At 54.7% G+C, this 15312-nt stretch overlaps 2 gene segments (V, D, J or C); both read left to right on the top strand.

Moving 5' to 3' along the window:
• The window catches only part of LOC140843225 (immunoglobulin heavy variable 1-3-like), a 29771-nt gene that overhangs the window by 4570 nt on the left and 9889 nt on the right, over positions 1-15312 (top strand).
• LOC140850674 (immunoglobulin heavy variable 1-46-like) lies at positions 11888-12424 on the top strand. The segment is given in 2 exon segments: positions 11888-12003; positions 12086-12424. Coding segments are annotated over 2 exon segments (363 nt in total).

The raw sequence follows: 15312 nt of genomic DNA on the forward strand, positions 1-15312 counted from the left end.
CTGTGGTTTCCCCTGCATCTAACCGTTTTCCATGGAAACGCTCTCTGCTCCTCATGCCTCGGGAACTGGGCATTTCTGGCTGAGGAATCTTTGTTGTGATGTGTGGTCACTTTATCACGTGCACCAAATATAGGGGGTCACCTATGGAGGCAGCAATGGGTGCAGGGGTCCCAAAGCAGAGGCTCGAAGATGCTAAGAATACTGGGGGGGGAGTTTACCAATCAGACACAGGACAGAAATCTTACTTAACCACCGAGGGCAGTCTGAGGATTGGGGTGACACCCAAAGCATCAAGTCTGGGGCCTGTGGCCTGAGGACCTGGTGGGAGTGACATCTGACCCTCCTCCTCAGACAGTGTCTGGGTCAGGCTCTCTGAGCCCTGCTCGCATTGCCCCACTTTCTGTGAATTAGTGCCTTTCTTTGCTAAACTGTGTGGCCACATCTCTGTCTCCTGCTCCCTGATGTGGCTTCAGGGGTGAACCTGGGGCTCAGCTGTGACCTAGGCTGGGGAGCCACCAGCACCATAAAAGGCCGATGGGATGTCCACACCACCCTTGCCCAGGACGTGCCTGCTCCCTCCACACGTGGACCCCGGGGAAAGGCAGTGGGTGTTAGAGGCCCAGGAGGAGGCTGGGTCAGTACCTGGGATGTGGGTGTAGGTCCCGTGAGGCTCAGCTCTCCTGCAGAGGCCACCCTCCCTGTGGGGTTGGAGGGTGGGGAAGGGTGGTGACTGAGGGCTCAGGGCTGGGACGTGGGGCAGGCTGGGCACCCCCGCCCCTCAGGGCAGCACTGTCCCTCTTGAGCCACAGCAGAGGCGTCTGTCCCCTGAGCACATCGTGTCCTTCAGTCCTGCTCTGACCAAAGCTGGGATACCCCGGTTTGCTAGGACAAAACCCGAGTCTCGGGGCACTGAGGAGGTGGACGTCATGACATCTGCAGACGCCCTTACAGGGACTGCAGGTGATTGTTGGAGAGAAGAACTGCAGGGGACACGCCAGCCAGGTGGCCCAGCTCTGAGCACGGCCGTGGTCAGTTTATATGACACCTGCCCACAGAAGCAGGTCTCTAGCAATCACTAGGTTGTCTTTGCCTTTTATTCCCTTTCCCCTAAAGCAGCCATAAGGACTCTATTTAACTGGCCTGGATTATTAACTTGGGCAGCAGCTTTGTGCAGGAAGAAGGGAGGGTGCGGGGCAGTGCTGAGAGGTGGCAGCTCCCGCAGCTCCTCTGACCCAGAGGGATGGGCAGAGGCTGTGGAGGGAGGGGGTTTCTGACACTGTCCTGCAGTCCAGGGAAGGTCCCAGAAGTCCACTGGGGTGTCTTTGGCCAAAGTGTCCCTTCAGAGACCCCCTACATCTCCCAGATCCTGCAGTCACTCCCAGGGACAGATGGCAGCACTGATGGCTTCAGCAGGAGCAGAGGGTGGGTGTCCGGGCATCGCTGTGGGGAGCGTGCCCAGTGTGTCCCACCAGGAGCCACGTGCAGGGAAGACTCAGACCAGCGCAGCATCCATGGGTTTATTTCAGAAAAAATGGGTTTACTGATCACTTTGATGAAAAATACAGGCAGCCTTGGGGTCTACAAGCATTCATTGCAAATGCCTTATTCCTTCACGTTCCTCAAGCTCGCGGCCCAGTCTTGGTTTCCCCTGAAGGAATTGTGAAAAGTACCCTGAAAGCTAGTGGCCCAGGCTCACTGCCCCCTCAGCATTAAAGCTCCCTCTGGGCATCCATTCATGTGGATTCTCTAAGATGAGGTCACCTGTGAAGCCCCATAAGGATCCTGGTCACCTGGGTGAGGAGGAGGTAAGGGGTCAGGGGGAGGAATCCCAGGGACACGAGGACACGTCCTGGGGGAAGCCTTTCTCCCCTCGGGTTGTAGTGATGCTGGTGCACAGGAACACATATGTCACAGTCATTGATGTAAGTGTAATGATGGGCATTTCCTGGGCGCTGCACCTCTGCAAGGGGAGGTGGGGAAACAGGGGTATCAGAGGGGCAGGAGGGCTGGAGGGTTAGATACGGACCCAGAAATGTTAGAGCCCTGAGCACAGGTGTGTGAGCCTGGCTTCCTCGGTGGTCTAGGCAGGACTGCAATGCCACAGATCCCACATTCCCAGGCAGGAAGGGCCTGAAAATCATAGGGAATGTGGCAGCTCTTCCCTGGTCATGAACTTGGGAGCAGGCGGGGACACAGGGAGGAGCACAGGCCCACACCGGGGGGTCATCCCACCAGACATGGTCTCAGGGAAACCTTCCAGACCCATTTGTAGTCTTTTTGCAATTTTTATATGTAAATAAATGCATATCCATGGCTTCCTATGACACCAGTTTTTGGACAAGTGTACAAAACAAAATAACAACATGGGTCACTCATTTCTAGGAATACACTAACAGACAATGAAAATTCATATACTTTGGAAGCATTTTAATGTGTTAAGCATCCCTAACACACACCCCTGCTCTGGGGCTCCACCCACTCTGCAGATGTCCAGCCCCAGGGTGGCTACAGAGTCAGAGCTCATGCAAATGGGGCCCTCCCTGTGCTGATGAAAAGCAGCCCAGCCCTGACCCTGCAGCTCTGGGAGAGGAGCCCCAGCCCAGGGAGGCCCAGGTGTCCCCAGTCGGTCATCAGGACCCAACACACACGGCTCATCATGGAGTCTGGGCTGAGCTGGGTTCTCCTTGCTGCTCTTCTAGGAGGTGATGGATGGGGAACAGGAGACATTGTATTTGTTCCTGTGTGTGAGTTGGGGAAGCAGTGGACATGTGATAGGTGCCTGACCAGGATGTCTCTGTGTTTGCAGGTGTGCAGTGTGAGGTGCAGCTGGTGGAGTCTGGTGGAGGCTTGGTGCAGCCTGGGGGTTCGCTGAGACTCACCTGTGTGGCCTCTGGATTCACCTTCAGGAACTATGGCATGAGCTGGGTCCGCCAGGCTCCAGGGAAGGGGCTTCAGTGGGTTACAGGTATTAGTGGTAATGGAAACAGCAAATACTACACTGACTCCGTGAAGGGCCGGTTCGCCATCTCCAGAGACAACGCCAAGAACACGGTGGATCTGCAAATGGACCGCCTGACAGACGAGGACTCAGCCCTGTATTTCTGTGCCAAAGACACAGTGAGGCAAAGTCCTTGAGAGCCCAGACACCAACCTCCCTGGAGGGCACAGGAGGGGCTGGGCTGCAGGGGCTCGGACACCAGGGGGCGCTGAGGACCCACCGTCGGAGGGACGCAGCCCCAGGAGCAGGTGCACATGGAGGCTCAGGGTGGCTTCCTGTGAGGGTCCAGGCTCCCTCTCCACGTGGCAGCTCCCCCAGGGAACTTGTCTATATTTATAACCCTCTGCTCACTTCTGACATCACACAGGGCAGGTTTCGTTTGCATCCCTAGTGACTGGGGTTCAAGTTCTCACATGCACCAAATTAATCATGTCCCTTAAGGAGGCAGAAATGACCCTCTTGGTCACCAGGATCAGAGTCCCGAGGAACTCAGCGTCCCTGGTGGGGGCTCCCAATCAGTGTCAGCGCAGAGCCCGCTGGGGGAGCCCCTGACCAGCACAGGGGGTGTGGGTGTGGCAAGAGCCACACAGAGGCTGGGCCAGCGTCGGGTGCTGCAGTCCCTCGCGGGCTCACGTTTGATCCCCTCCTGACCACAGTGCACAGATAAACCTAGGCTCTGACCTGAGCTCACTTTCCTTCTCATCTGTTTCACCACCACTAGTTGTTTTCCTGCTTTGCCCTTTGCTGCCTCTGCTCCTGAGCTTAGAGGATGTGTTATCTGTGCCCTGATTTCAGTGCTCAGGTTATTTAAATGGAGCTCAGCTGTGACACCTGCAGGCTCCTGAAAGGCCTGGAGGGATGTTGTCCCACACCCTGTCCAGGGCTCCCCTGCTGTCCCCCCTGTGGACACATTGGCAAATGCCAGTGAAGCAGGAGCCCAGGTGTATGTGTGTTTGGTGACCATGGGGAGTGAGGAAGAAATGACCCTGTGCTGCTCACACTGTCACTGTGTGGCCTGCTCTCCTGGGCTCCGAGTGGCCTGCAGATGAGCCTCCCTCATGGCTGTGGGTTGTGGGGTGGCCATCAGGGGGCAGGCCGGGCTCACCCAGGGTCCATGGGGATGGTCATCAGGAAGGCCAAGCTGGACCCTCGTGAAGCTGAGCTGCTGTCCACCAGCAAGGTCATCCCCAGGCCGGTTCTGTGACTCAGGCCCCACCAGGTCATCCAGGAGAGCCTCCTGGGGTAGGACAGTGGATGATGGATTTGAATAAAACTATAAAATTTCATCATATCAGCAGTCACCTTATGTCTGATAGAAAACTGGGGCCTGGCCTAGTGAGCCTGTCATGTGCAGTTGACCATGGCCAGGACCATTCTGTGTTCTCCCAACAGAAAGAGGCTCATGACATCAAGGACTCATAAAAATGGTTTTCTGATGCCGGGCCTCTGAGCGGCTGAATAAAGAGTAAATTAAGATGGTTTGCATGTTTTGCTTTATTTCTTTAGGAAGACACCCTTGTGAGAGACACAGCAAGGGTGCCGGGTGAGGCTGCAGCATCTGTGAGACCACATGGCCTTCAACCACAACGAGGGTGGGGCTGCTGGGGACATTCCTGGTCTGCCTGCAGGACTGCCCAGGGGTGCTCCAACCAGACACCCTTCAGAGGGCCCCCGAGTCACACCACAATGAACCCAATGCAGGCTGGGAGAGGTCACAGGATCTGTGGCTTCAGCAGAACCCTTGGGACAGATTCCAAAAGAGAAGTAGGGGTGGCCTGGTGATCTTGGAGTTTTGAGGACTCACTCAGGACCCAGCCGCTGTTCCTTTTCTCATAGGAAAATGTGTTTATCCTGGATCATTGATGGTGACATAGAGAAGGAGGCACACAGTCTGCAAACAGTCTAGACAGATACCACTGAACTTGTTTCAAGTTCCAAGGAGGAGCCGACATGTCTTTCAACCCCGCTTAGCACCGGCCCTCGGAGACGCGTCAGGGTCATTCTCCCACCCTCTCCCTTCCACAGAAGATGGACACAGACACAGCTGCCCCAGGCTCTCTCCCAGGTAATAAAGAGGACGGCCACCTCCAGTGTCAAGTACTGTTCTGGTCTTCATCTGAGAACATGGTCAGAACTGCCTTTACTAACCCCTGTACTTAAAATCCCACCAGAGTAACGTGTTCTCTAGGAAGCAGAGGCCGTCTCTAAAGCTGTCACCTATGTCTCTGAGTCTCAGCAGAATCAACTCCGAAATCCTGTCCATGGCAGCATGGGCCTTGTGTAACACGTCCCCAACCCTTCCATTCCCGTTCCAGTCCCAAAGCTGTGGGGTCCTTTGTTCCCTGTGACTTGTCCCCTGTGAGCAGAATGTACATTATGAGAAGTTGAAGTGAACAACGCAGATATAAGCATTATCTGTTTGTGGAAGTTTGTGAGAACCTAAGTTTTTACATGATCTGGGTAAATCCCTCAGGACCTCCCCGCCCCATTACTTGGACTGTCCATAGGGACACTTAAAGTGCCTCTCAAGTGCTTTCACCATTTTGCGTCCCCAGTCATGACTGAGGGATCCTTGTGGCATTTGGGAGGCGCTCAAAACAGTTTCCTCCTGGTATGAGGACTGACACGAAAGCCAGTGGCATGGAACTCAGCGAGCACAGAGAGGTCCACACTTCCAGGGTGAATTGATCCTGTCTAGGTTGCGGGGAGCACAAGGTGGAGTATCTCCCCACATGCTGCCCGGAAAACTGGATTTCCACTTGCAAACAATGAATCTGTCCCAACCTTACCGCATGTACAAAGACCACCTCATGGTGCTTTGAGGAGCTGAATGTAAGACGGCACATCCTGGGACCCCCGCAGGGGAGCCTGAGAGCAGCTCTTCAGGACCCTGGATGTGTCACGTGGTCCTTCCTATGACACCGAGAGCTGCAAAGAAAGAAGAGCTACTTGGCATTCGTCAAACCCAAGGACATTTGTCGTTAAAGGACATTAGGAGGAATGTGAAAAGACACACAACAGAATGATGTAAAAGATCTGCAAACCTGGCAAGAGTCCAGTGCCCAGAATATGCAAAGAGCACTTACTACCAAACGAAAGAATGGTAAGACACCCACATTTAAACAGGGGGGCAGCAAAGGACTTGAATGAATGTTGCTCCAAAGAAGACACACAATGAGCAACACGCACATGAAAATATGCTCCACAGCATCATATCTTAGGGAAAAAGAAACTGAAAACACCAGGATGTGCCACTTCCAGGAACCTAGGATGGCTATGATAAGCAGAGGGGAAGTAGGGGTGTGGCGAAGCGGGAGCCCTCACGGCACTGGGGTGCGGATGTGAAAACATGCTGGGCACTGTGGAGCACAGAGCACTCACCCCCCACCCGTGAAAGGACAGCTTGCCTGCCTCCTGTTTCAGCCCTTGTGAAGGGGGCAACGACAATCATTCCTGTGCAGTTTGTGTGGACGGAAGTTCTCGTGACAGGTCGGTAAACACTCAGGACCGTGACTTCTGGGTCATAGGATAAAACTACGCTTAGCTTTGTAAAAAACTGCCTTCCTGCGCCCCAGAGCGACTGTGTAGATTTTCAAACGCACCACCACCAGGTGAGCCTGTCAGCTGGTCTGTATGCACGGTAACACTTGGTGTTGTGAGGCCTTCCATTTTAGCCATTGTGTTAGGCCTGTATAGCAGGCGTTGGGGGTGAGGGAGGAGGGGACTGGGTTTGCTCTGGTCCCGATGTTCTCAGAGGTGTGGACACCATGCCCGTGCCTGCCCCTCAGTAGGGCTGCAGACACACACCCTCACTCTCCTGAAAGTCCGCTGCATTATGATCCTCCCTGGAGGGGGATGGGTGCGCACAGAGGCCCAATGCTTGGTCCAAGGACGGGCTCCCGATTCCCACGTACAAACTCCTCTCCTTCCTGCACACAACAGAGTCCAGGAGGCCCCTCTCCTCAGCACGCCCATCAATGCTCACCAGCAATTTCAATCCTGGTCCCAGGGGTGGGGAGGATTACAGTGTCCCCTCTGTCTGCTGCCTCTCCGGAAGGCCTGTGTGAGAGCCTGTGGAAACTGAGGCACAGCGCTGGTGTAGTGGGACTCATGGTGACTGTCCTTGCCCCTAGTGTCCCATCCCAGGTGAGGCTGAAGTACCCACAGTGGGGCTGCCTGACCGCATCAGACAATGGCCTATCAGAACTGAACTAGGGTTCTGGATAATCCGACCCCATTCTCTCTACTGGATTCTTGCTAAATCTGACACTGCGGAGAGGAGGGCTGTGCTTGGAGGGCAGGCCTGCTTGGAGAGGGCGCACCGTCTGCCCAGTGCCCAGGGCCCGTGCTGAGCTCCAGGGTGACACCTCTGCTCTTTACCCTCCCCCCAAGGCCTAAACAGGAAGTACAAGTTTGAAGTCCTCTTTTGCAAAATAAATTGACATTGTAGAGAAACTTCAGGTGGTTCTGGAAGAGGGATCTGTGGAAGCCTCTTTCACCTGAGGGACCACCATGATCACCACCGGGTGATGCTTGTTTACCACGTCTCCTGCCTCAGCCTGTAACCCTCCCTGCCCTGGGATCCCCCCTATTCATGAGCTATGCTAAGGTGACACATGAGCCTCCATCTGGCTACCTCTGTGGGCTCCCTTCTCTGTGGACACACCTGTGAGTGTAGCTGTGAATGTCCACCAGTCTCCAAACACCTGTGCACACACAGTATGAAGGGTTCTTACCTGTGCCTACCTGGCGGTCATCAGACAGACAGGCCGCCTCCAGGGAGCCACCCACATCAGGAGAACAGGTGGCTAGAGCATCAGATGCACATGCAAAGGACTGGGAAGGGGCTGGGCTGCAGGCTGGCAGCCTGGGCCTGCCGGGAGTGACCGTGGACGCCTTTCCCTCCATGTGGGCTGACCTAAGGCTGTGTTCTCAGGAAGATCGAGGCATCCCAAGGCCCTGTGGGATGCAGTCTACAGACTTTGTACAGGCACCCAGCACCGTAGCTGAGGCCCTGAGCATAAAATTAGTCCATTTCCGCATCAGACAGAAATCTTCTCCCTGATTTAAGGGGACACTGCAAGAGTGTGAATAGGTGGACAGGACAATCTCTAAGCATTGTTATAGGGGCTGCCACTCAGTCATTTGTGGTCAGCTTGCAGGATCACAGGAGAGTAGAGGAACGGAAGCCAACGGCCCTTGACTTGCAAATGGAGCCTCTGCAAAAGCAAACATTTGACCCACAAACCCGCTTCTAGGCATCGCAAAGTCCTCCCAGGACCTTGCCAACCACGTGTCTCCCGATTTGTCCCCAGATGTTTGCAGACATGACAATAGCCAGGACATTGAAAAACAAGTTGTCGTGTTTTTGAGAGAAAAATGAAAACTTGGACACCGATCCAGAGCCCAAGGAGGGTCTGACCCCATCCACAGCCCAACGCCCATCTACTGGTGAGTCAGCCAAACTCGGGTGCATCCCAGAAACACCAGAAACCTAAAATACGCTGGGACTGGACTACTTAGTGGACATGGTCTGACCCTATCGTCTGCTCACAGGGTGTGTCTCTGCCTCAAACCTAGGATTCTATTCAGGCTCTCGGGTCCCTGGCCCCCCCGTGCCCCTGCCCATCATCCCAGGCCTTCCTCACCCTCACTGAGCCTTCCTGGTTCCTGCCTCCTCAGCAGCCAACCTTGCAGGCAGACGCAGGTACAATAACCTGAGTCAATAGGAAGTATGTTTACATGTCAGCAAGCAAAAATAATAGCAAAGTAATGCTAATAATCCAATTGTCCAGGGGTTGGTCCAGAGTCTGGGTGGAGGGAGCCTACTCCCCAAAGTCATGACCCGATTATGAAACAGGTGCATCAGCCTTGTGGGTCCAAAGATGAGAGGCTTCCAAGGATCCGTGAGATTCCTCAGGTGATGGGCTCTCTCCGAGCAGCCTTCCGGTTGCTGGAATTATGTATTGATTCTTCAGGGGTTGCTATCAGGTTAAAACTGAAACTACCTCAAAATGTGCACTTTGAACCCCAATGGCCAACATGCTGTGTTAGGAGGCGGGGCCTCTGGGAAGCACTGAGGTCAGGAGGCGGAGCCGCATGAGTGGGGTCAGGGCCCTCGTGAGCCAGCACTGAGTTGGCTCCCATGTCCCCTTCCTCCACATGAGGTCACAGGAGGGACAGACCCCAGGGAGGAGGCTCTCCCCAGTCCCCCAACCTGCTGGCACCTGGTCTCAGGAGCCAAGGCCCCACAGCTGTGAGAAATAAATTCCTCCTGTTCATCAGTCACCCCGCCTGTGGGTCTTCATTACAGCAGCCAGAGCAGAGGGTGACCCTGGTGAGCCGGGAGCCGGACACACTCTCCGGGTTTCCCCATCAGCGCTGCTACTTAACACTCCCGATGAAACCCCTTCAGTGAGGTTGGAGGATGACCTCCGATGCTCCTCCCAGGGCACAGAGTGATCTGCTCCCCTGGAACAGAAGCTGCAGGAGCACAAGGAGCAGGAGCCCTTTCAGGGGACGGTCATGCACGGTGGGGGCACAGGGGGCTCTGGTACAGGGAGGACAGCGCCTGGGCCCCACCCACCCTGGCGTGGGCCTTCCCTCCAGTGCCTCCATGTTCTCAGATGGGATCCACACACCCCCTCATGGCTCTGACGGGGGGAGAAGCCTGATCTCTGAGAAATCCCTGAGACCTCCTCCAGGCAGACCCTCAGGGAAGGACTCTCCTGACCTGTGTTCTGGGGCGGGAGGGGATTCCTCCCTGCTCTGGGCCCACCGTCATGTGATGCCACCTGTTGGGTAATAGTGAACAGGGTTTTGTCTCAGGGAAATGGACTGGGACCATGCACCCAGGTAGGTATTTGGGGGCAGCAGATGTGCTCAATGAGCAGATTTGTGAGGGTCACAGCCCAGAGCAGTTCCACTGAAGCCTACTGTTTAATCCTGAGGATGTAATGCCCTCCACACACATGACACCACCCAGGGTTAAAAGAGCAGATTATGCTGCAGGTGCCACAGGACACACACGGTGTCTGCACAAGGGGACTCGGGGACATCCAGAGGGAACACTCACAGCAAACCAGGGAAGGGACAGCTGTGCTGTTCTGACATCTTCAGCTTCAAGAGGGAGCTCAGGACCTTCCCCTGGCCTGAGACACTTTCTCTCTCTGCCAGAGGTTCCCTGTCCTCATGGGATTTGTGGGGCATCAGGTGTGTCCCAGGCTTCCACCAGACCCACAGACCAGGAGTGAGGAGGTGGGGGGCCCGCAGGGACCTGGCTGGTGCCGTCCTTGGGGACAAAGCAGGGAGTCTGATGCTGCACCAGATGCCAGGCCTGAGGCCCATGGACAGGGGGTCAGAGGGGAGGTGACCAGCAGGGTAGAGCCCCAAAGATGGGCAGAAGTGAGTCCCTCATGGTGGCCAGGAGTCCTGCAGAAGCCGGGCACCCCTCACGAGCTGGACTCACTCACCTGCCCCGGCTGCCCCTCCCCTCAGGTGCCCCGACAGAGCAGCCTCCCCAGAGTCAGCTGGAGGGGAGCTGCCTCACCCTCACCCTCAGGGGTCTCCCCTCCAGGCCTGGGCTGCAGGGGAAACAAGACTGCTGTGTAGTGACTGGGCCAAGAAGGGACAGGGCCCCATATGTATTTGAGGAACACCATGTCCCACTCTCCCTGGGCATCTGCAGGGTCCTAGGTGCTGCAGGAACAAACACACAGACATGAACATCCTAATCTGTGCTCTGGAAGGTTCACTGTGGTTCTCATGGAGAGGGGAAGTCACTGTCCCCAGGCCTAGAGTTAGTGTGGGGTCACTGCCCATGTGCTATACACAGGGAGGGGCAAGTCTGGAGTCAGCAAGAACACCACCTTCTGTGTGTGTGCATGCGTGTGTGTGTGTCTGTAGGCATGCAGTGGGTTTGTGTATGAGGTCAGTATGTGCAGATCCATTCAGGTGGTACCTTGTGCAGAGGAGCCTCAAGGAGAATCTATGCCCCAGAGCCCTGAGGGTCTGGACTCACCCTGAGTGTGGACTGTCACGCCTCTGGAAGCTCCAGGGAAGGGGCCCCCTGGGTGGCATGAAGTACCTCCTGGTCTCTGCGCAGCGCATGTGGGTTTAGTATGGTCCCCTCACTGTCTAAGGAGACCATGTCAGGGCACGTGGTGCCTGAACGAGCACCTGAGGTAGGACACAGCCACTTACACGGAACTAGAGGTGCTGAGGGAAATGGCCTGGGGAACCAGACAGGCCGTGCCCTGTAGGATGGGGGCTGGGTTGCAGGGGGCGCTGCTCCCCAGGAGAGGACTGCAGCCCTGGAGCAGGTGCAGGGAATGAGAATCCCTTCCCTCCTGGGGCCTGGCACTGACTTCCTAAGGCATTTAAATACAATTTAAAGATGCACACAGACAGCTGCTGTGAGTTATAAATACCCTCTTCTTGAAGAAGTGTTTACCTAACGTGATAAGGCAATGGAGAGCCACCCGCAATGCAGGCATTTCCAGGGTTTCTGCAACTCTGAGTAGGAAGAACTGCAGGACGTGGAGGGATTATTAACTGACTGGTGCAGCACTGACAGACAATGTGATCCCAGGAGTAAGACACTAAGATTTCAGAACCCAGCACAGGGTCAGGGGGTCTCCGTGCCATTCAAGGTGGGCTCACAGGGAATAGGAACTTTGGAGGGGCTTGTCCCCCAGTGTAAGGAGCCTTGTCTACACTGAGCTCAGGAATGTGAAGGGGACACATATCTGCAAACAAGGACTGGGATTCTTGCTCCTCAAACCCCATGGACTCTTTGTGCACTACCTGCTGGTTCTCAGGTAGGACACATCCTTCCCTATAAAGTATTCTGCCTCATGAATATGCAAATGAGCTGGGGTACACCAGGTTAAAGATGGGCATCTCTGTGCCCTGAGAGCATCACCCCAGGAGTGCACCCTACAGAGCACCGCCCCTCACCATGGACTGGAGCTGGAGAGTCCTCTTCCTGGTGGCACTGGCTGCAGGTGAGGGGCTCCCCTGTCCCTGGGCTGAGGAGGGGACAGGGCCAGTCACAGGCATGTCAGTACCTCCCATGTCCTCCCGCAGGTGTCCACTCCCAGGCCCAGCTGGTGCAGTCTGGGGCTGAGCTGAAGAAGCCGGGGACGTCCGTGAAGATCTCCTGCAAGGCGTCCGGATACACGTTCACCAGCTACTATATGCAGTGGGTGCGGCAGGTCCTCGGACAAGGGCTCGAGTGGATAGGAGAGATCAACCCTAGCAGTGGAGGCACAGGCTATGCACAGAAGTTCCAGGGCCGAGTCACCCTGACCAGGGACACGTCCACGAGCACAGCCTTCCTGGAGCTGAGCAGTCTGAGACCCGAGGACACGGCCGTGTATTACTGTGCGAGAGACACAGCGTGAGAACCCACATCCTGAGGGTGTCAGAAACCCTGAGGGACAGGGGGTGTGCTGGGCTGACGAGGGGACAGGGGACGATGACTTCCTGACTCCCTCAAACCAGATCAGGAAGGAGACAAAAATATAAATATGTCACGACACTAACAAGAATTAGAAAAAGAACACTAAAAGCAACAGTTGCTTCTTGCCGCTTGAATCTGTGGAAAGGCCAATGAATATCTCACAGTGACTGAACTCCCTTTGGACCACTTGCTCTTTGCCTCCAGTGAACAGCTGATTTTGCAAGAAGTCAGAATATTAGCAGATAAATTGTCCTGCACACAAGGAAAACTGATTTAACGATCAATTTCCTAAATTCTAAAACCGATAGAAAATTCGGGTTTCACCCATAAGTCAATTCTCCCATAAGTGTTGGATCAACCCCACCCTCCACCACACACTGTAACCTACAATGGAACTAAAAATATAAGTTCATGAATGTCTTTCTTAAATGCACAATCATATGGCATCTCCACCATTACCCAGGGGATTTGCCTCTCCCTGTCAGCTCTGATGGCATTTGCACTCTTGGAGTCTCAGGGCACCATGCCCACTTCCAGGACCCCAGACCACCCACGTATCTGGCTAGGCCCCCTCAACACCCTTCAGGCCTTACTGGCCGCCAGCAGCTCACCAGTAAACCTTCCTGGTTGAGATTTGTAACGTGAATGTGATGCTGCTGGAAGCAGCGGTGAGAAGGCTGTTCCTGGGCCACTTCATTAGACCAAGTCCCTGTTTCCTCCTTTCCCTGCTGGAAGCTCACCCTGATCAAAGGCCCCTGAGAGGATGTGTCGCATCATCTCTGGGCGGCACGTGCAGACGGAGCTGGGTTACTGTGCCGGGCAGGGCCGTGCGCATCTCCTGGGAAGGAAGAAGCCCTGCCCGTCAGCGGCTCATAGTCTCTCTCCAGAGATTCAGGGCAAGTCATTGGCCCCACAGACGACTGTCTCCTGAATCAGGGAGTCCTGGGCGCTGCTGCCTCGCCCTGTAGCGCCCAGTCTTTCCAGGAATAAAGAAGGCAACTGTGACTCAGAAGGAACCGAATTGGACTGTCTGTCTCCGATGTAAGCGACGCAAGCCCTTTGTCATCCCTCAGCAGCCGGTGGGCCCGGCCAGCACGTCTCCCTCCTCAGTGCCCCCTGAGGCACCCTGGCGCCGTGTCAACCAGAAAGCAAAGCTCTCAGTTGCTTCACCAGCAAAGGGGGTCTAGGTGGGAACAGCAGGGACCGCACTTCAGGAGGAGCGGTGGCTCAGCCCCGGGCATGTGCAGGGAACACAGGACAGCATGGTCCTTCCTGGAGGAAGGGGGCCTTGGGGGACTGTTCTCAGCAGAAAGCCCACGGGGGGAAACTGGGAGTTCCAGGTGTCATGGCTGCTCATTGGCTGGGTCGTAACAGCCTCTCATTGGTTGGACTGTTGCCAGGGGAGGTGGAAACTCTTCCTCCTCCTACTTAGCGTTAAAGCAGCCAGAACAGTGTGAGTTGCAAGGTGTCCCTCCCTTCCGTCCTGTGGGCTGTGCAGTTGCACTTCCAGGAGGGCGGGTGTGAGAGGTCCCCCTGCAGGCCTCTGATGCCTTGTCAGTCAGGTTCCTCTTTATCAGTTTTCACACTGCCCCCCTTTCAATCAAGATCTTCCATCAAAAGCAACACTGATCCAGAGACAAGTTTTCTGTATTGAGTGACCATCAGTGATAGGGACATTTCGGGGCTGTCATGTCCTGTGTCAGAGGGTTGTTTCAAAGCCCTTGGAAACACTTCTGGCCACATTTGAGTCACAAAAAGGGTTGGGGGTGGGGAGCTCTCAGGCTCTTCCCATCCGTAATGCATATCCAGGTGATCATAGGTGGTGATCGCCTTGGTACTGAGTACATCACCTTGACAGAAGTTTAAGAGGTGACACCATACAGAGCTTAGAATAATCATAGAGAACAGAAGCAATGTGCAATCCCAAATTGGCCCTTATGCTTTATTTTAGAGCAGAAAAGATCTCCCATTCTGGCAAACGCAAAGGCAGCTATGCCTCCTGGAAGTCCCTGCTGAAATTGCCCACAAAAGCAGAATACGGGTCATTGTGAGAGCTCACTGAAGGAGATAACTGAGTGCATCTGAGTAAACAAAGGACAGGTGTGAACACGGAGCAACAGCTGACGAACATTTTGCAAGCAGTAGAAGCCAAAGACACTTCAACAGTAGTGTTATCTTGATCAGCACAGCCTGTAGGAATCCAAGGTCAGCTAACAGTGAAGCTAAAAGAAAGACTTTGGCTGTGCCTAGCTCACTAAGCCCTCGGAAAGAGCTCAAGGGATTGTACTGTGGCGCTTCCAAAAGGACGTAAGCAGAGATGGGGTTTCCCCATTTTTACAAAGGTTTCAGAAACTCATACAAGGGTGTTTCATTTCCATGAAGGAGAAAGAAGCAGGAAAGTTTTCCAGGCCGCATCCCTGTGATGTGGGAAAGCTGTGTTGTGAGGTGTCGCTTGCTCCCCTTCCGGGAAATCCTTACTTCCTGGTCGCCTATGGAGCTCAGGCCAGGCAGGACTTGGTGCCTTTCGTAAGATGAGTCAGAAGAAGCAAGGAATGTATTCCTTGGAGCTTGGTGCCACCAGGGTTGGTTAGAAGCACTTAATAAGGGTGAGAGATCCAGTAAAGTGGAAGAGAATCATTCTGAGGTCTTTGCATTAGACCACATGTCCATTTTGTAAGGTTTGATGCTTACAGTTTCCATATCCTGGAGTGTGGGGTGAGAAGCTTGCTCTACCAAAGTGTTGCTCTTTTCAATAGAAGAAATTAAGCCTTTACGGTATTTCCAGCATATGCTCTTATCAGCTGTGAGTCAGACGAGGCAGGGGCCACATGCAATTGTGCGGCGCAAGACT

Source organism: Manis javanica, chromosome 8 (assembly GCF_040802235.1).
Source record: "Manis javanica isolate MJ-LG chromosome 8, MJ_LKY, whole genome shotgun sequence".
In the NCBI taxonomy this organism is placed as follows: domain Eukaryota; kingdom Metazoa; phylum Chordata; class Mammalia; order Pholidota; family Manidae; genus Manis; species Manis javanica.